Consider the following 21253-nt stretch of genomic DNA (forward strand, 5'->3'; position numbering starts at 1 on the left):
TGCATTTATAAGGCAAAAGCAAAATTAACTTACATATTGTGACCCAATAAAAATATTTTGCATCCTTACCATGCTCTGTATATTGTGTACATCCAGTGGTTAATGATGCTAATTAAATCCAATTTCAATTCCAGGTTCAAGCACAACAACATGTGAAAAAGTAGAGGAGAGGATGATTTCCACAAGGCAGTACAGATGCCAGTAAAGGTATGGGGAATCCCTGGAGAAAGGCATCCCCATCTTTCTTGTATGTGCGCGCATGCAACACAACAGAAAATACCCTGTATTTTTTTTAAAGCAGGAACCTTTATTACAATAATTTAATAGAAAAAAAAACAATTTAAAATAAATAATGCAAATACAAAAAAAAAGTTACAATAATTAATGCAAGATTACCTCCTCCAGGGAGGGGAGGATATACCGAAAGAAACAACAACAAAGAGGGGAGAGGAAGAACACCTTCTCCCCTGCAAAAGTACCTTTACCAGTACTACATTTTTATAAATGCAATGGTTCATTACTCACCTTACAGCCCTCTCCCCCGAGCCCCAACACCATCAACGAAAGGGCTGCTAGAATGCCCCATATTACGTTTTGCTGAAGGTGGTGTGAAGCTGCCAACCATTCCCTATATAGAACAAAGGGACTGAAAGGGGCAAGGACAGGAGAGAATACTTGGTTGGAAGATGAGGATAAATAAGGGTATCATACACCTGAATCTTGCACTAGATTGTGGGGGGTAGGATGGCAGCTTTAATGGGAGTTTTGAAGCTGATGTATTCTGAAACACAGACTATTATGCCATAAGTGGATGGGAGGGGAGAATTTGGATGGATCCAGATAGCATGACACACACATCAAACTGGTTTTTGATCCACAAAAGGGAAAAAATCTTTTAAGCAAATCCAGAGTTTTCCTCACAGGAGAAGAGCAGGTAAATTAACTAACTGCCTTCAAGGATGCTTCTGTTTACCATCTGTTCTAGTGAAAAGGTTGACAACTTTGGTCTGAGTTATTCTAAACTGGATTTAGTCATCCATGCTCACAGGTGACTAAACCCAGTTTAAAAAAATCTGCCCCAAAGCACTCAAAATGGGGTATAATACATAATACAAGTTATTCCATTGTAAAGTTATTCCATTACAACTTTGTCCATTCTAAAACAACCTTTAAAAGGAGTGTAGTCACAGCTTTAACCAGAACAGTTTCAGTACCTTAAATCTAGGTTTCCCCCCCTTCATATTGGTGATAAGATAAACCAAGTAAACAATGAAAAAAGGATGGTGGGTTCAGCATAAAACCTGTTCTAAGGTGAAGGACGGAAGATCAAAGAACCTAGACACTTTGAATCGAGAAATTAGTTTCTATATATGTTGGGGGATATGTATGTATAAACACACACATCAACCTAGGCAACGTCTTGCCCTTGACTTCTGAAAAACAATAAGAGGTCAAGTTACACATACAATATTTAGCTGAAGTGCAATGTAGGTGCCTTTGATTAATATCTTTACCCCCACAAAGATATTTTTTATTAATGTTATTTCATGGATCCTAAGTTAAGAGCCAAGAGGTCTCCAGTCTAAAAGGAAGACATTCTGGGTCAAAGAGGTTAGGAGGAAAGGACTATAGTCCAGGTTAGAGTTGACTGTAGAAGATTATGAGGCCAGTAAAGGTTCAAAAGAAAATAGCATGGAAAGTCAAAAGCATTAAGACTCAAATGTTAAGGAAAAATCAACAAGTGAGGACATGCCAGTAAAATGAAGGGCAGGTCAAGGTATTAACTGTTACAATAAAGGTAGGAAAGAGGATTTCGGTTGGCTATGAATTCAAGGAATAGTAGAGGATGGAAGAATAAACCTCCAAGGAGAGGGAGTTAGAAAGGAAGTGAATACCACTGAGAAGACTTTGGAAGGAAAAGTCAAAAGGAGGACACATGTCTTCCTTTGGCACCGAATGGATGGAGTAATGTGGGTACTAGGAGTGAGGAGGGATCAGTCTTTGAAAACTGCTTGGTGGCCATGAGGGCGCTCATCATGCATGATGTGTCGCCGGACGTGGATGCGTCGGACACGGTGCTCTCGTCCGTCTTCATCATCACCTGCACGGAGGGGACCTCCACCTCCACCTGCTACTCCACCAGTTGCCTCCAGGAGGGCCCTGTCTGGCACTCGCGGTGTCTCATAAATCAAGATGTTCAGGGTTTCCTCAAAGATCCGGGCTTCTGGGAACTCTACCTGTGTACATGGGGAAAACAAGATTACACAGACAGCAGCAGTTCTCTCCCCCAATGAGAAAGGAGACAGTGTGACTCAAGAGTTCAGCTTCAACACAGAATCCCAGCTTCAAATGTAGACATGGACATGAAGTTACCTAAGTATTATTTTTCAGCTTAACCAACTGTATGGTTGTTGAATGGGGAAAACTGATGCTTTGGACATCTTGGAAGTTAAAAATGCAAGCAAAGTACTAGATAGTAAGAATTGGATTTAAGAAAGTTGGATGCAAGTAGCATTTTTTCAAGAGGCTTTTTAAGCAATTTCAGATAAATGTCTTACTGTCAGGCTCACCATACATGAAATGAGAATAACAGCAACCTTATTGTAAGATTAAAATAACTTATCTCCCCTGAATCATATTAAGGTGGGTCCAAAACACACTGCAGAAATAACAGTTTGAGACCGCTTTAACTGCCCTGACTCAATGCTAAGGAATTCTGGGAAGTGTAGTTTTGTGAGCTATTTAGCCTTTTCTATCAGAGCTCTGGTGGCACAATAAACTACAATTCTCAGGATTCCCTAGCACTGAGCCAGGGCAGTTAAAGCAGTCTCAGACTGGATTATTTCTGCAGTGTGTTTTGGACCATGGTATGTGTATTAAATATACTTCTGTTAGAAAGCACACAATATATATAAACTAGATCTTCATATCATAATGAACCCAGATTTAAAATGTGCTCTGTATGAAATCATAGGTTTGGGAAGTGGGGAGTTCTGGTGACCTCACAAAATACCAAATAGTTATACCAGAGACTACGGGGCCGGAGGTGGGATCATGTAGCCTTCAAGCCTCCTATATAATCTGTCCTGTATACTCGAGGCTTCTGACTTTAGCCAACCAAAACTAGGCTGAAAACTGTTAGAGGACATTTTCTTCTGATATCTTTAGATTGTGAAATAACTTGCCAGAGGAGGTTGGTTAGTTGGATGTACGCTGTATGTACTTTAAGAGTTTAAAACAGCACTATGGTAGCCTCACCCAGATAATTTTTAAATCGACAATTTTAAAGTATGTCTTGATTATTTTTTATTATGTAATGGTTTCATATGTTCTTTTGATATGTTCTAATCCATTATCGTTCCCTGTCTCAATATATTAGGGTGGGTGGGGTGGTGCATGTAAGAAATAAAAATAATATTATAAATAGTAGTAGTTGTTTTAATTTTTCCCAGCAGCCCTAGCAAGCACAGCCATTAGTGAGTAACACTGGAAGTTTCAGTCCAATAACATCTGTAGGGAGATGTGATTCCCGTTTCTGGTTCATGGGATGGCCATCTTTATAGCCAGCTAGCCCTGATGCTTACTTCCAGTTCCTTTTTAATTCCACATCTTATGAGAAAGAAGCTTGGAACCTGGACAATGTCAACAACTGCCAGGGAGCACAAAGTTCTTCCATATGAACCTCAGTTATAGTTGGACCTTTGTTTGCATTTTAAGAAGTCTTGTGTTAGATGACGAATATAAATGTAATTAAACATATTATTACTGACAACCAGCAGAAGTACTTGGTTTTCCATTGGTTAGGAAAACTTTTAATTTATTACACTGAAAATGTCAGAAGCAAAATGGTGCAGATACCAGGTTTAAACTCATTTTGGCAGCTCTTTCTAAGTAAAGCCATGGCTGCTGGGACACCAAGGCATGCCTTGTGGTGATTAACTGCATTAAGTCCCAGTTTTGGGGGAAAGGTAGGATATAACTAAAGAGCAAGATGGTAGTGATGATGATTATGATGGCGATGATCTCTCTTTATAGAAGGATATGCCACCTCCATGTGGCTCTCCACATTACAACATATAAATGCCTGTAAGTTTTACCTTCTGATTTCTTGACCTGAAACTCTGTCAGTGAGCAAGTATGTGAAGTCTGTCACCTAGTGACTGAAGGTGGTACTACAAGCTTCAAATACAATGGGCCCTTACCTTATGCGGGAATCTGTTCCGGATCTCCCCCCCCTCGTGTAAGGCAAAAAGTGTGTATGCTTGAGCCTCATAGGATATAATGGGGCTTGTGCTTGCGGTGCAATAGGCGTGCGTACCATCCTCCCTTTTGCCAGCAGCTCCAGCATAAGCTGAAAGCCGTGTACAATGCGCCTGCATGTGGCGCAGGAGCACTGGACTATGTACACCTTGATGGTCCTTTAAATACCCATGCCAAGTTTCAGATGTCTAGATTTTATGGTCTTGCTGAAATGGCTCCAACAAACATAACAACATCCTGTTTTATTATTCTTGGTCATCATCATGAATGTAAGTTCATTAAAAGGGATTGCAGAATAGTAAGAAGTAGTAGAGGTGGATATTTTTTCTTGTAAGACATGTGCTTTTGAAATATATGATACTAGTACATTGACACTTAAAATGTAAGATGAGACTGCATTACTTAAAATGTTGTAGTTATTGACCTGAAAGAAACAGTCGGCTCTTCATATCAATGGATTCTGCATCCATGGATTCAACCACCCACGGCTTGAAAATATTCTACATACTCACAAAATCCAAAAAACACACCTTGGTTTTGCCATTTTAAATACAGTCGGCCCTCCTTATACGCGGATTTGCCATGCGTAGATTTGAGCATACGCACATGGCAAATCCGGGAATTGTCCCCAATGGTAGCGCGCGTGCACGCGTGCCACCATTGGGAACAACTTCCCTCCCCTCCTCCCCAACTCTTTTCTTCCCTCCATCCCTCCCTACTTACCTTTTTCTCGCTGCACCGCGGAACTGCTTCGCTGCCGCCGCCGCCGCCTCAGCCACAGCCAGAAGAAAGGCCGGGTGGAGGTTTCGGAGGCCAAGAAGCCTCAGGTGCAGCAGCAGCGAAGCAGTTCCATGGCGCTGGCGAGAAAAAGGTGAGGGAGGGAGGGAGGGAGGGAAGAAAGGAGTTGGGGAGGAGGAGGGGGAAGTTGTCCCCAATGGGACTTGAGCATACACGGATTTTGGTATACGCGGGGGGGGGGGGTGCGGAACAGATCCCCCGCGTATACCAAGGGCCAACTGTATGTGAGACAATTTTACTGTGCCATTGTATATAATGGAACTTGAGCATCCATGAATTTTGGTATCAGGGGTGTGAGTCGTAGAAGGGCCCACCGTACATCCCCCAGAGAACACATTGGCCATGTTTGTATGGAACAGAAAGCCAACATACTGGCAACTCTGAGTTTAGCATAATCAAGAAGTTTGTGTGGTCATGTATAGAATCCATTAATTCCAGCGTAATTCCCTCTGCTAGCATAGTGGCTGAAAAAAACAGAAATTGTTTAGTAGGCCATCTAAACTTGGGACCTTGTACCATTGCTTCCAAACAGATTAGAATACAAAGGCCAAGAGAAAACTCTGGTTTGCAAACTTCACTTGTAAAGGAGCAACAAATCATGATCACCTGCATTCATATGATACACTTAAAACAATTTCTGTTCTATCCAATGGCACCAGCAAGAGGAGTCTAGTGAGAGAAAATGCACAGAAGGTACAAGCCAAGATTCCTTTGAATCCTCATTTACAGTTCCATGTGAAGGCATTCTGAATAGATTAGGAAATGGAAAACATGTATTTGGAATGCAGAAGACTGTCTGTGATTTACCTTGGTCTGCTTCTTCTCAGTGGCATAGACAATGGAGGTACAGCAGACTTCAGCGATCTTACGGCCCTGTCCATAAAAGGACCAGCAGCAGATCTCATCTCCAAGAACATCTTTGATGAAGAGAACCCTTCCATTGAACCGCAGAGCTAATTTGTCAAATAGTTCAATATTCTTCAGTAAGTTGTCATCAGAATTACTGGAAGGGGAGGGGAGGAAGAGAGAAAACGGTGGTGTGGGATCTCCACAATCCTAGCAAGGAAGTGGGAGAATTTGCTCAGGGCAAGCATCTGTGCTGTTGGGCCATGTTACACCCCATCTAAATGACAAAAAAGTGACAGACCTTACCTTGTATATGAATACTTGTTATTACTTCTATTATGCAGTAACTTCACCACAGGCTAAACAGAGGGGAAAAACAGTTACATAAAAATACAAAAGAAACAATAGGAAAAAACTAAGGTGATTATTGCTTTTTAAACTGCTTTTTAAGGCAAACTGGCTGTCACTTGTAACTCCTTCACTTTGTCATCAGATGATGCAAATAACCTACAAAACATTTACTAATACAGTGGTACCCCGGGTTACGAAATTAATTCGTTCCGCGGTTAATTTCGTAACCCGAAATACCTTCGTAAGCCGAATTCCCATAGGCGCTAATGGAAAAATAGCTCTCTGCTGCCCTCCGGTGGCGGAAAATAGCGCCGCGGTTTTTTCGTAACCCGAAGAAACCTTCGTAAGCCGAAGCAATAAATCCCTATGGGATTTTTTCGTATCCCGAAAAATTCGTAACCCGGCGCATTCGTATCCCGGGGTACCACTGTATTTGGATTCTTTGGCTCTATGTCAGGCTTATTTTATACTTTTTAAGGCTACCACATGGATGGCACTTGAAGTAAGCTCCATGTAGCAGCCATACTATGTGGAAAGATATTCATGTACGGCAACTTAGCATATGCATTAACTGCCGCCATACACATTTGCCTCCATATCTGCAGAACATTTTAACATGGTCCCTGGTTAAAAAGTATAAAAAAATCAACACAGCTGTGTTAAGACAATGACAAATTGTGTGGGAAGGAGAAAACCCTTATGGGTTAAAGCTAAGGCTCTGTGTATCAGCACCTGGCCATTGGTAATTGTCATGCTGGCATAGAGCAATGAGAGTTCTGGCCCAACAAATCTGAAGGGCAGAAAGTAAGGAAAGCTGTACTGCAGATTAGTGAACTAGTAGGTTGCAAATGATGGGCATTTCCTCCCTGGTCCTACACAACAAAGAGGACAATCAGGCAAATGGCCCAAAGTGACCTGACCAATAACAAGTCTTTTGTGATTTCAACATCTCCTTACCTTGGTACAGCTCGAGATGATCTGTTGCTCTTCTTTGGGAGATGTCACCATGGGGATGTGGCAGAGGGGGTCATAGGCTTCACTCTTTTGCTAGGCAGAAAAATGATGAGTGAGAGAATTATGTTACAGTCCTGTTAGAATGCTCCTGAAGCTACCTTGCATTATTGACTCATGACATTTACTGTATATTCTGTCTTTCTACCAGTATATTCAAGACTGGTAGAAATATTATAAAGAATGGCATACATAACAGAAACGAGGCAGAGGAAGGGTGGAAAGAGATATACAAGCAAATCCTTAATTCTTAGAACAATCACATGGTCGGAAACAGAATGAGCCAAATAGTGAGAGCAATCAAAGTTGAAGGCAATTTTGCTCAGACAGGCCAAGAGAGTCGAGGCCTTGCTTCTCCCCACCAAATATTTCACTTGTTTCAAAATACAAGAGACTCAAGAGGAGCCAGTCTATCTTCTATTTTCTGATCAGGAACTTACCTGTAGGGCAAGCTGGCAGTCCTCAACCAAACCCTGTATCAGGTAGTACCGGGCTTCACACAGCACTTCCTCCAGCTCCCTCTGGGACTCTGGGAGGGATACAGAGCCATCTCTCAAGTAGTTTAGGATGGTTCCAAAATGGCGCCCACTTCGGTCAATCAAGATCCATCCTGCAAAAGTAGAACTGATTTTTAGTCCCTTAAAAAAAGGAGTAACCAGGAGGGAAGCATTTCTTAAACACAAGCATCCTCTTTAAAGGAGACTAATACATCTTAAGGAGAAGGATCCAAATATTACTATCTGTATAGATAATTTTCTTTATGAAGCTGCAGCAAATAAATTCAAATAAAGCCTTTTTCATCTTAGCTTAGGAGGGAGGGCAGTACTTTCAATGCTGCTTGCATCTAATACCTCTAGAGCTACATTCTGTCTGCTTCTGCTTTAAATCACACACTGATGGAATTCCAGGAAGGCAAACACTGCAAACCAGATTTAGACTATAAAATCCTTGGGCAGGGACCAAAATTATTTTAAATATATATTATTTTTCATATTTTCCTCTGCATAGCACTATAAAAAAGTGAAATTTGGAAAGTGGTAACCATGTTTTTCCCCCCTGTTGCAACAAAAACAACCAAGTCTTGTGACACTTTAAAGACTACAGTAATACATTTTACTTGGCATACTTTTTGTGGACTGTATCTGATGAAGTTGACTGCAATCCATTAAAACCTATGCACAATAAAATATATTTGCCTTTAGGGTACTACAAGGCTCTTTAAACTCTCAGAACTGGATAGCTAGGAAGTGGATCCTGGAGATTCCTCCCTACAATAACTTTTAGGTAAATAATTTAATAAGTAGATCAGCCCTACAGAGGAAGAGAGTACTGTACCCCCTTATCTTCCAGGAAGGGCCAGTTACTGTTTGGATTGCTGCTGAAATGATGCTATTTCTTTTGAGGCCAGTTTCAAACTATTTCAAGTACAATTTATTTCTGGATTCATATTAACGTCACTCTTTTCTTTTCTAGTTGGTTTTCCCAACTTACACAACCACAGAAAAAATATTAAGCAATATCATATATTAAAAATTTGATAGATGTGAAGTCAAGTCTTGCCACTAAAACACTTAGCAGTGGATGTAACAAGAAAGCCTTTATTTTTGTTCTAATAATGTCTAGCTTAGGTTGGTTTCCCCTGGGGAATGATATGGAATCTATGCCACTAAAACTAAGAAGGGCCCACTCTATAGCTTCATAAGTCCTCTTGCCTTAGCCTCTAGCAAGTCACCATAGATTGCCTCTATGCTGCCGAGAAACCTGATTAAGGCCTGTTACAGACTGCCAAAATAAAGCTGCTTCGGGTCTCTTTGGAGGTATGCTATTTAAATGATGCATGGGTCCTAAGAGTCCGGAGGTCGCGCCAAAGCCCCACTCCATTCCTAAGCACTGGAGGGCAGCTTTGGTGCAGCTTCTGGATTCTTAGGGTGCATGCGTCATTTAAACAGCATACCTCCAAAGAGACCCGAAGCAGCTTTATTTTGGCAGTCTGTAACAGGCCACAGTCTCTTTTTTAAATATAAGGTTAAGACTTCTCAGGGGTTCAGTGTTCACTGTATTGGAGAGCAGGCACAATGCACAAAAGCAATCTCAAGAAGGAAATAAAATGGAGTCTTGTGGCACCATTAAAACTAAGCAATTTATTTCAGCCTGAAGTTTTGTGGACAGCAGCTCTCTTCTTCAGATGGTATGGCCTCAAGGAGAGAACAGCAGGCAGGCACAGCATCATTGCACCTTGATTCCAGGCTTAGGAAGACCCTCTCTCTATCCCAATTGCCAATGCTCTGGCCTATGAGGAAGAAAAGATCAACCAGCCTTTGTTGGTCTTAATCCCCTCCCACACTGCCATCCACTTTTCCTTGTGTTTCTTGAATTGTCAAATTAATAATTTGTAAGCTGTTCTGGGAAGTATGGTATAAGCGCTATAAATAAATTAATGCATGGAGTGCAGCCTCAGTAGGCAAATATTTATATACCTATGAAAGGGGAATGTGAAAGGTAACAGAAATGCAAAAGGTGCTAGTGTACTGATGGGGTGGCAAGTACAGATGCTAATGGCAGTCATTAAGAAAATAAATAGATGTGTGATAAATAGATCCAAGTATAGATTATCAGATAAACTCGAGTAAACCCAAGGGTAGATTAGCAGATAAACTCATGTGTGGTAGAGAAATGTTTCTGTTCAAACTCAGTAGGAGGACACAATTAGCCTACAGATGTTCAGTTAGAAGTGGTAAAACTACTATCAGAAGAAATTCTCCAGACATGCAGCGGTAATCTTAATGCAATACAGAAAAAGACAATTATAACATTATTAAAAATATTGAAAGATGGCCTAGCAACCTGACTTCATAAATATAAAGTGTGTGTAGCGGGGAGGGGGGCAGACTGTGAGAAAGCTCACAAACATACCTTCACTATCTGTGAGCACCTCCATCCGGCCGCTGAACATTGCTTTGAGCATGGTGTCTTGTTTGGTGAGGGTCTGCACGGTGGTGTAATGCAGGGACCCTCCCACATTGAGCTTGACATATTTGCTGCTGGGGTTCAGGGGTTTGAGGTCAAAGGTCACGCCAGCTGCCCCTCCACCGCCATCCCGTCGTTGTTGGGTTGGGACCAGCGGTGCACAATTCTCCAGGGGTGAGACCTGGTCTGTGGTGGCCTCAGCTGACATAGCCACCTGAAGAAGAGAGAAATTGAAACTGAGCAGGGAGAACATGCAACTCCATGTTTCTTGCATAGGAACTCAGATTTGACTATTTGTTGTAGGGTTGAGGAATATGCCATCCTGCCATTCTGGGAGGAAGGTGGGATATAAATCCAATAAATAAATAAATAGTCAGAACGCAACTCCCATCAATCCTCATCACTAGTGATGCTGGCAATGACTGATGGAAGTTGGAATTCAGCAACATTTAGAAGGCACAGTACAGAACTTTCAAAGTTAACCTTTTAAAAAAATAATTGGTTGTCATTCCTTGTTACCCTTTGCTGTTACTCGCTGCAGTGTTGAAAAGTAACTCTTTACACTACCTAATGTATTTGTACTGTTTTTATTGCTTCCCCAACCCATTTTGAGAGGAAAGCTCTTCAGTTAAGGAAATGTCACAGAATTTGGGGGGAAAAAAGAAGTATCAAATTCAAACTCTAACTAACAGTTACTTTTCAGAGTAACTAGGAACAGGAATGCATTACATCATTAACTTCTCTGAACCCTTGCTGCTCTGAAAGCAACTTGTTACAGGCTTATGATATTACCAGTAATGTGTCATTTTCAAGCTCTAGAACCACATGCTTCACAACTCATTTAGGGCATCTGAAAAATTTTGTCTCAAAAAACAACACAAACACAGTTCTCTCCTTTTTTGCAGGGAAAAAAAAGCACTACAGTATACAGTTCTGCAAACCTTCAGGGCACTTTTATTTTTTCCTGTCTCACTACTGCCACCAGACGCACAGTGCTGCATCTAATATCTCCACCATTCACTGTCATCTCATTTCGGTCTGCCTATTTATCATCATCCCTCTGGGATTAGGTTTTTTTGTTTGTTTGTTTGTTTTCTATAGGTGTGGTAGGCAATTTCAGAGTTGTGGATCATCTTTGATCTTTATTAGAACCTGAATGTCCACTCACCAGAGGCAGGTGAAAAATGGCACCTCTGGCAGGCAGACATATACTAAGAGTAAAACACCCTTCTAAACACCCCTCACCCCAAGAACCAAGGCTATCCCTTGAGTATTTAAATTCTACCAACCTTTATGTGTGTGTCTAAGAAGGAAACACTTTTTAATTTCCATTCTTCTTAGACATCTGGGAATCAGAAACCCATTTCAAGCTAATGCAAAGCACCCAGAGATCTACTATAGTATCCAAAGGAGTGTATCCAAAGGAGGGTGACTAAAATGGCGAAGGGTCTGGAAACCATGTCCTTAGGGACTTAGGGAGCTGGGGATGTTTAGCCTGGAGAAGAAAAGGTTAAGGGATGATATGATAGCCTTATTTAAATTATTTGAAGGGTTGTCATATTGATGAGGGAACAAGCTTGTTTTCCGCTGCTCCAGAGAACAGGACCTGGAACAATGGATGCAAGCTACAGCAAAAGAGATTCCACCTCAACATTAGGAGGAACATCCTGACAGTAAGGGCTGTTTGAGAGTGGAATACACTCCTTCCTCGGAGTGTATGGAGTCTCCTTTCTTGGGGGTCCTTAAGCAGAGGCTGGATGGCCATCTGTCGGGGATGCTTTGATTTAGATTTCCTGCATGGCAGAATGGGGTTGGACTGGATGGCCCTTGGGGTCTCTTTCAACTCTACATGATCTAAATTGTCCTTCTGCGAAGCCCAGGTAGGAAATGAAAGATTTGCACTCATCTTTGTGCCTAATGGACTGTGGCTCAGGCTATCCTTCCTCCTGCTTTGGCCCATGTTGGCCACCCACACTGAGCTCTAGCCATGACATGTCTATATTTCCATCCCCATCCACCTTCAAGCTGTCTTCGCTATTCGTTCAAATATTTCTCGGCATGTAACCCTGAAGAATTAAGAACAGAGTATTTATGCAGCTCAGGTTCTCCCTTGTCTGAAATGCTTGGGACCAGAAGTGTTTGGGATCTTGGAATACCTCTACAGTATTTGCACAGACAGCGCGGCGCAGTGGTTTGAGTGTTGGACCATGATTCTGGAGACCTGGGTTCGAATCCCCACTCAGCATCCCCAATGGGCAAGTCAGACTCTCTGAGCCTCAGAGGAAGGCAATGGCAAACTTCCTCTGGACAAATCTTGCCCCACAACAAATTCCAACTCCCAGAATCCCATAGCCTTGAGCCAGAAAAAAGAGTTAAAGCGGTGCCAAACCTGGTTATTTCTATTATTATTCCAAAGTAAGGATCCACACTGGGGATATAACCCGGTTTGGCACCGCTTTAACTCTTTGTCTGGCTCTTTGCTATGGAATTCTGGGAGCTGGAGTTTGTTGTGGGGTCTGGACCCCACAACAAACTCCAGCTCCCAGAATTCCATAGCCTTAAGCCAGAAAGAGTTAAAGCGGTGGCAAACCGGGTTTTTCCCCAGTGTAGATGCAGCCCTGCTCTCTCTTTCTCCATTCATGGCTTCCTCCTCCTCTATAGCTGCCCTTTGACCCCGTTTGACCATCAGCCCACTGACCGGCCAGGTCTACTCACCTCCCCCGGCGAAGCAGGGTGGGCTCCGGCCAGGCCCCTCCTTCCCTGCCTGCCTGCCTCCCTTCAGCCCCGAAACAGCAGCCAGGACGTCGTCCAAGTCCAAGAAGAAAGACGAGGATCCTCCTGCGCATGCGCGCCTCTCCTCCACCGCTCCAGTGAGCAGCTACATCCGGGTATTTTCTGTATGAAGCAAGAGAGTCGAACAACACCCGTCCCTTCCTCCTTCCCTCACAGAGAGGGAGTAGAACTGCGCCTGCGCGAGACATTTCCCCCCCCTTTGGAGGGAAAGGCGACGGGACGCGAAAGGGAACAAGGTTCCCCAACGGCGCATGCGCAGGACATTTGTTTTCATTTATTTAATTTATTCATTATTATTGTTATTATTAGGGTATAACTGAGCCACTTTGTTGCCTGTCAGGATGAGACTTTGGTCCAAAAAACACTCTGCACAACTAATCCAGTTTGAGACCGCTTTAACTGCCCTGGCTCATTGCTACAGAACTCTGGGAACTGTAGTTTTTGAGAGACATTTAAGCCTCTGTCAGAGCGCTTTGGTACCACAATAAACTACAGTTCCCAGAATTCCCCAACACTGAACCTGGGCAGTTGAAGTGGTCTCAAACTGGATTATTTCTGCAGTGTGTTTTCGACCTCTTTGTCAGAAGCGCTCGGGTTTTGTAGTGAATAGGTTTATTTGTATAGCGCAGTGATGGCGACCCTATGGCACGCATGCCAGAGGTGGCACTCAGAGCCCTCTCTGTGGGCACATGTGCTGTCGCCCCAGGACAGAGTTTGTTACTAGAAAGCCAGAGGGACATGGCACTTTGCAATAAATAAGTGGGTTTTGGGTTGCACTTTGGGCACTCGGCTTCCAAAAGGTTCACCATCACTGGTATAGCGTATGCCATTACAAAAAGTAACCCATATAAAACATAAAATGTAAACATCAAATGCATTGTAAAAATAATACAGTGGTACCTCGGGATACGAAATACCCAGGTTACGAATTTTTCGGGATACGAAAAAATCCCATAGGGATTTATTGTTTCGGGTTACGAAAGTTTTTTCGGGTTACGAAAAAACTCCGGCGCTATTTTAAATGAGCCGCGGCTTTTTCCCCATTAGCGCCTATGGCATTTCGGCTTACGAAGGCTTTTCGGGTTACGAAAGCGGCCGCGGAACGAATTAAATTCGTAACCCGAGGCACCACTGTACATTGCAATACAAAGTTAAAATTGTAACCCAACCATCGTCTTTGCAGAGCTTCCTCCTTATACTGTAATTGATGTTTTAAAAGTAAAACAGGCTACCTTTTCAGAAATGCTTGTTTCAGTGCCCCCAATAAGTAATGAGTTAGATCTTCATCTCAGTTGGAGCCACATGGGCAACTCTTTCTTCCCAGAGGGTCCTTTGATAACGCCCTTGCAACCCATCCATGGTCACTGACTGACAGCAAAGGGCTGTGAATCCATATCTCTGTTTGAAGTTAGTTATATTATTTAGATATTGTGGGTAACTTGTTTGAAAAGGGAGTTAGGCATTTTGATAGGCCAACAGCGGTACAATCTAACTGAAAGTCATGTTTCAAAATGTGGAACTTCATATACAGTCAGCTTTCCTCATAGGCGGACTTGCCTTCCACGGCTTTGAGCTTATGCGGAAGGCAAGCCCCATTAAAGTAATGAGGTGCATACCTGCGCCATGTGCCCCGCGCATCACTGCATGCATGTGCCTAATTTTTCCCATGGGGCTTGAGCATACACTATTTTTCCCATACGCGGATCCCCTGCATATAGAAGGCGGACTGTATTTAACAGTTCTATCACAATTTAAAGAGCATAGTGAATCTTTTGAGAGCCCATACGAATCAAGTTGTAAAATTTATTGATTCCAAGAGAAAAGTTTTCAAATTTCTACATTTCTTTAAAAACAATCAATACAAGGACTGTTCCTATCCTTTTAGTAAGCTTCAGTCAGTATTTAATAGCTTGAATCAGAGAAGATGCCCATAGCCACAGGTGCTGGCGAAACGTTCTAGAAGAGTTTCTTCCTGACATGGCCACATAGCCCGAAAAACACACAAAAAACTAGTTTTTCTTTGTTAATTATGAAATGCTGTCTTGTCTTAAGTGCCTGATAAAATTACTAGCAAAAGAACAAAATCATTTGAGATGTTATATTGTGTGTATTTAATATATAAATACAGACACTAGACTGAAGTTAGCAAAATAGAAATCCAGTCACAATTTATAAAAATTCAGGTTTGGAGAAATAGTTGTGCAGATCACATCTGGCTACTAAATGATTCCCCAATGTTCCACGATATTTGCCTGGAGGGAAAGACAGAAAAAGGGACAGAACGTTAAATCCTGTAACTATTCATACCAGACCACACAACACTGAGTTGTATAAAAACATACAGGTTACTATCCAAACAATAAAATCATCAGTAGCTACCAGATATGTGAGATCACAAGGTCCTTTAATTAGGAATGTGACTAATACTGACTGCACTTTGGCTTCTCCCCTTCTAAAACAGCTTCCATCAACAGCTTTTCAAACCAGCTGAATGCAATAGAGACAAGACTCTACCTCAAACTGACCTGCCTACAATAAATAATAATGTGGCTCTACCTTTCTACAACAATCTGCTGTGAACACAAAAGAGTCAGCACTTGAATTAGTTCTCTTCCTTTCCTCACATCTTGGATTGTGCTCCACTAAACTGGAAGAGCTGACTATTTCCCCTAAGCATTAGTTGAACACTGCTAACATAGATATGTGGGATCAGGGTACTAAGAGGAACAGATTTGTAAGGTGCATTTAATAAACTTAGTGCCTAACTACAGTTATCAATGAAAGCTGGAGATACCTTCTGCCCGTTTAATAGGTGTGTAGAAAATGAAATTCAGCAGGATTTAGTTGTTATGCAAACTGTTTCTGTTGTTATTGTGTACATTCAAGTCATTTCTGGATTGTGGCAACCCTAAGGAGAAACTATAATAGGATTTTCTTGGCATGTTTCTTCAGAGGTGGTTTGCTATTGCCATCCTCGGAGGATGAGAGAGTGTGACTTGTCCAAGGTCACCCAGCGGGTTTCCATGGCTGAACTGGCATTTGAACTCTGGTCTCCAGGGTCATATTCCAATGCTCAAGCCACTGGCTCTCGTTACACAAACTAAGAAGTAACATTTTCTCTTCCACACAGCCTTTAAAGGAACAGGAGAAATCCTTTCATTCCAGCAATCCCAAACCTAACCTAACATTTTTGACTCACCAATATGTGGGAATAGTGTAGGAATCCAGCTGTCAGAAAATATTATCAAAAGCTATGAGGTACTAAACTGCTAAAGAATTGTGGAAAGCATGAGTTGTCCCCCCAAAAAAATTACTTAGAATTATATAAATTGTTAAAACAGTAAACTTCTACTTGGTTTCTAGCAGCAGTTCAAGTACTTCTGTTGACCTATGGAAGCCTTTAACTATCTGGTTTTAGATTACCCTGATTAGCCATCTCTTTGTTATTAATTAACTTTTGTCAAGTAGAAGTCAATTTATGGCAACCTTATGAATGAGAGATCACTGAGTCACCTTTGCATCAATAACGCTGCTCAGGTCTTGGAGAGTAAGGGCCCTGGCTTCTTTGATTGAATCTATCCATCTGGAATCCAGTCTTCTTTTTTTCCCTAATGTTTTCTACCTTATTGACTTTTCTAGTGACCCATGCTTTCTCATGGTGTGTCCAAAGTAGGACAATCTCAGTTTAGTCGTGTTGGCTTCTAGAGAGAGTTCAGGCTTTAATAGTTTAAATAGCCAATTTGACTGTAGTGTGAAAAAGTAGGGTGGGAAGATTTTAATTTGTTTTATTTTTTTTACATATGTATTTAAAAAGATCAAGGCTGAATTCCTGTCTTTGCAATGGGACTGCAGTATTTTGCAAATGTGCTAGTTCATTAACATAGATCCAAAACATAATGCAGAAATAATCCAGTTTGAGGCCGCTTTAACTGCCCTGGCTCAATGCTATGGGACTCTGTGAACTGTCATTTTTTGAGACATTTAGCCTTTTCTGTCAGAGAACTCTGGTGCCACAATAAACTACAGTACCCAGGATTCCCTAGCCCTCAGCCAGGGCAGTTAAAGTGGACTTGAACTGGATTATTTCTGCAGTGTTTTGAATCATAGTGACACTTATCAGTGAAAAGCTTGGGTGGCATAAAATTACTGTTGGGCAGGGGGACCAAAGGGAGGCATTTTAAGAGACTGTTTGGACAGATCACAGAAGGCTGCAGATCTAAAGCTCCCTCTTTCCTTCCACAATGTAACAATAGGAAGGTTTTTTCTTCTTCTTTTAAACGAAATACTGTACCAGGGACAAGAGAGGGAAAAAGCTCACTTTGGAGCAAGGTTTAGGAAATAGCCATTCCTCTACCGTAATACATTCACATATTCCAAGTAATCTACCAATAAGTGTTCTCAAAATGAACTTATCAGGGTTATATGGAATTTAAAAAGTCTTATAGAATCTTGAAGGGCAACCATGAATTCTGATGAAAACATGAAAGTAACAACCAAACATGGTATATTTTATACAATACAATGCTGTGCTGATCTGGTGGGGGGTTTTGTGTACATTCGATTTAGGTTTGCTCAGATTCATTTCAAAACTCAGAGAAGAGTTCTATGTTTTTAGCCACTCCTGCTCAGGGCCATTTTAATTCTCTTTCTCCTTTTTTTGCTTTTTGAACCCCAAGTGAGAAAATCACATTTATCACCACTACCTAGACTTCCCTGTGATAAAGACTAAAAGCTCAGAAACAATGGTCATGACTCATATCTTGCTGAAAGCCACTGGAATGCTAGTATCAATGGCTTAGGACCACAGTCTGTGAATACCACCATAAAAAGTAATTATACATCTACAATGGGTATTGTGACACCTGAAAAGGATCAGCAGATACAAAATTAGCAACTCTAAAATGGGATGGAGGATGCTCACAGAAGCATTTCAGGAACTAGGAGGTTATAGCTTCCAGGGTTTCTGGGTCCACAATGCACTGGAGGCCATTGAGACTCTGTATTTCCAATGCTGCTGCTGCTAGTAGCTAATATGCAGCCTCACACTTTTCAATTGTTATTCACCTTTTTGAGTTTATTCCTTTAGTTTCTATATTGTTCAATATGCATATGACACCAGTGGCCCAGAGTTGGAACATAAACATTTTCATTAAAAAAGTAGAAAAACCTTGGGAATTTGAAAAACTTTCAACCTTAGGTCCTGTATGTGAAAGAGTTCAATGAGCTGAGTTTAGAAAACTAGCTTTTTTGACATTTTGTTATAACTATACAATAACATTAAAATTATGTCGGTTTTATGCATAACAGCTGGACAGATTTTCAATCAACTTGGAGGGGATGTTTGGGATAGTCTGACAATATATAGACTATGGGGCAAAACAAACTACCCAAAAAGGGCAGATTGGGGCAACCCCAGAGCTGCTTTCCCCAGAGCCACAGTAAAATAGATGCACATGGCCCCAATCTGCTTTGCTGCTGCAGTCCCGGCTTTTCTGGCTTCTGAAAATGCGTCATATGATCGTTATGCCCCCAAGCTGCTCGGAAGCAGGCTTATTATGCCCATCTATTTCGCCCCTAAATGGATTAATATAATGCACTTTTGGAAAGGGAGCACTCCAATGATTTTTCCATTCCTACCATGTTTGGCAGCTAATTAGGAGAAGCATGTTGTCTCAAGTGCAACTGAGACTGGTGTGCAATGTAAGAAACATGTGAGCATTCAAAAAGAGAGTTATCCTCCAGAGTGGCTGAAACTGAAGGATCATTAATGATGGTAAGTGATTCTCCTAATCAATGTTAATTACTATTTATTTAGCAATGCTAAATAAATATACTTAGCAATGCTGGTCTTACAATGACATATACCTAGCAATGCTGGTCTTATAATGAAGCACGGTTATTGTGTCATGGCCACTTTCCTATTTTAAGCTTTGTGTATAATTGTCACAAACTATAATTCTAAGTGTGCTTTTCCTAAAACTAGTAACTTTTCTGGCCTTGTTTATGAAACTGTTGTTCTGCTTGTGTTTTATGGTAATTTGGTTGCACTGTCTATGGTCATTTTTCTCTGTACTAATTGAGCATATTGGTTCCTGTATTTAAAGTAGCAGCAGCCTGTGCTGCACCAAAGCTTATGTTGTCATAAAGCTCTGTATTTTTAAGGTACTACATGACTTTGGGTTGATTGTTATGCAGACAAACAGCTATGCTTCTGTGAAGTCAAAGGCTTTCATGGCCAGCAACCAGTTTTTTGTGGGTTTTTCAGGGTATGTGGCCATGCTCTAGAAGTTTATTCCTGACATTTCGCCACAGATGCTGGCGAAATGTCAGGAATAAACTCTTTTAAAAATGGCCACATCGCCTGAAAAACTCACAAGAAACTATAGCTATGCTTCTAGTTTTATGTGCAATGGAAAGTAGATCGCTATACTACATCTCTCTTTTTTTTAAAAAACCTCTCATCCTTTAAGATGGACATTAGGTATTTGTCGGCTTTTAGGTGTCATACAATTCCCAACATGCCAGACTATTGATTAAAGTATGCCAATTGGGGAAGATAGGATTCAGAATCCAGAATCTGGGGCCCTGAAAGTTGCTCATTCCTGCCCCAATGTAAACTAAATACCCACCTTTAAAAAAGATGCCACTTGCTTAGGTGAGATGCCATAGACTTTTCCAAGGTCTTCCACCTAGAAAAACGGGGAAGAACAAGAAAATTAAAGATGTGTTGATACCACACAGAGATTAATTATACGGGAAATGGGGATGTTCTAGTGAACAGCCGAATGACAAGAATTTTGTAGAATGATGCAGACTTGCACAGAAGTGATCCACTGGTTTGATCTCATGCAAAATCTAATGGTAATAGAGTGCACACAGCAGTGGCTATTTCAGTGCATGACAGAAATAGAAATGTTTCAAATGCAATCAACACCTTTTCACTCAGTCGAGAATACTATGCATGGTATGGAGAAAGTAGAATGACTTCATAGTACATCACCAATGTTAAATAGCATAACATAGATGACCCAATGAAATTGGTGTGCACAATAGATTCAGGACAGCCAGCATACAGGTAAATTATACAAAACATTATGAGCTTCAACACTACAAGAATGGGCAATGGTCACTATCTAACATAGAGAAATATTAATTGGTCTACCATTAGCCACAACCAAATGCAGCCTCCATGCCAGGGCAGACAATTTGCCCCTCCAAACATCAGATAGTGACTCACAGCATCCCTTATCATTGCTATACTTGCAAACAGAAGCTGCACTCCAATATCTTAAGGGCTACCAATTGCATATTGGTACCTTCAAATGCAGTATGCACCTATATAAGGAGCTGTGCTAGCTCAGACCACAGGCCTATCTGGCCCAGCATTGTTCCTACACTGGCTAACCAGGTGCCTATGGGGAATATGTGAGTATAATATGTGAAAACTCTCCCCTGCTTGTATTATATAGGAATTAGTGTTCAGAGACATATTATTCTGATAGTGGATGAACTATGTAGGTATGAGTCAGTTTCCTGGACATTGCTGCATTTTGTGGAATGAAATCTTCAGTTTGATTATGAAGCATGTGAAGTATACACTCCAAATATCTAGTTGCTGGAAGACATCAATGGAGGAGGTTTTTTGCTTTCATGAAACATCAAAGATCTGACTTGCCAGCAAACACAGGATGGACTAAGCGAGCCTATGTTTTGATTCAGTTTTAAACAGCTAGTATTTTGTATTACAATTTCCAGAATCCAACTAGTGTCCATGATGGCTGAAAGATTCTGGGTGTTGTAGTCCAGTACAGTAACTTTCCTAAGCACTGGTTTGTTATGTTCTTTAAACAATAAATAGCTCTTCCACTCACAGACGCAACAATCATCTAGTGCTCTGTACTTTAGCTGCGAGCCCAGTGAATTCATAAGCTGAAGAGGGATTAGTTGAAGACCAGTCCCCTGTCCACCAGATCCTGATGCTTCAGACCTGGCCTGGACAGGCAATCTGCTCAAGTATGTCAGCCTACAGAATTATTCTTTCTATGAGCAACTATGCCTTCAGAGTCCACTGACCTTCTCAAATGATCCATAAAGATCTCTCCAGCCTATAATAAGTTGAGCTTTCTTCTTGCCGATGCAGTGCAGGGCCATGAGATCCTTCACAGAGCCTGTGTTCAGGAGGGTCAGAATGTTCTCCTTGCTACGGGTCAGCAGGTCAGGGTGTACA

The 21253-nt window shown here is 41.4% G+C and overlaps 2 protein-coding genes across 2 annotated transcripts in view; both read right to left on the reverse strand.

Annotated features, from left to right (window-relative positions):
• Positions 1–286: 286 nt before the first annotated feature.
• KCTD13 (potassium channel tetramerization domain containing 13) lies at positions 287–13179 on the reverse strand. The gene is made up of 7 exons (XM_042471688.1): positions 12949–13179; positions 10180–10447; positions 7707–7876; positions 7213–7302; positions 6211–6263; positions 5866–6061; positions 287–2237 (listed from the first exon to the last, which is right to left on the reverse strand). The coding sequence occupies exons 2-7, from the start codon at positions 10439–10441 to the stop codon at positions 1995–1997; spliced, it is 1014 nt and encodes a 337-aa protein (XP_042327622.1). The 5' UTR covers positions 10442–10447; positions 12949–13179; the 3' UTR covers positions 287–1994.
• A 1636-nt stretch (positions 13180–14815) lies between these two features.
• Positions 14816–21253, reverse strand: part of KIF22 (kinesin family member 22) — a 16559-nt gene continuing 10121 nt past the window's right edge. The window contains 3 exon segments of the mRNA XM_042471644.1: positions 14816–15278; positions 19656–19715; positions 21100–21253. The exon segment at positions 21100–21253 is cut by the window's right edge and continues 2 nt beyond it. Of these exon segments, the coding sequence (XP_042327578.1) occupies positions 15246–15278; positions 19656–19715; positions 21100–21253 (247 nt within the window). The 3' untranslated portion in view covers positions 14816–15245.

The sequence above is a fragment of the Sceloporus undulatus genome, chromosome 6, assembly GCF_019175285.1.
Source record: "Sceloporus undulatus isolate JIND9_A2432 ecotype Alabama chromosome 6, SceUnd_v1.1, whole genome shotgun sequence".
Taxonomy (NCBI): Eukaryota; Metazoa; Chordata; class Lepidosauria; order Squamata; family Phrynosomatidae; genus Sceloporus; species Sceloporus undulatus.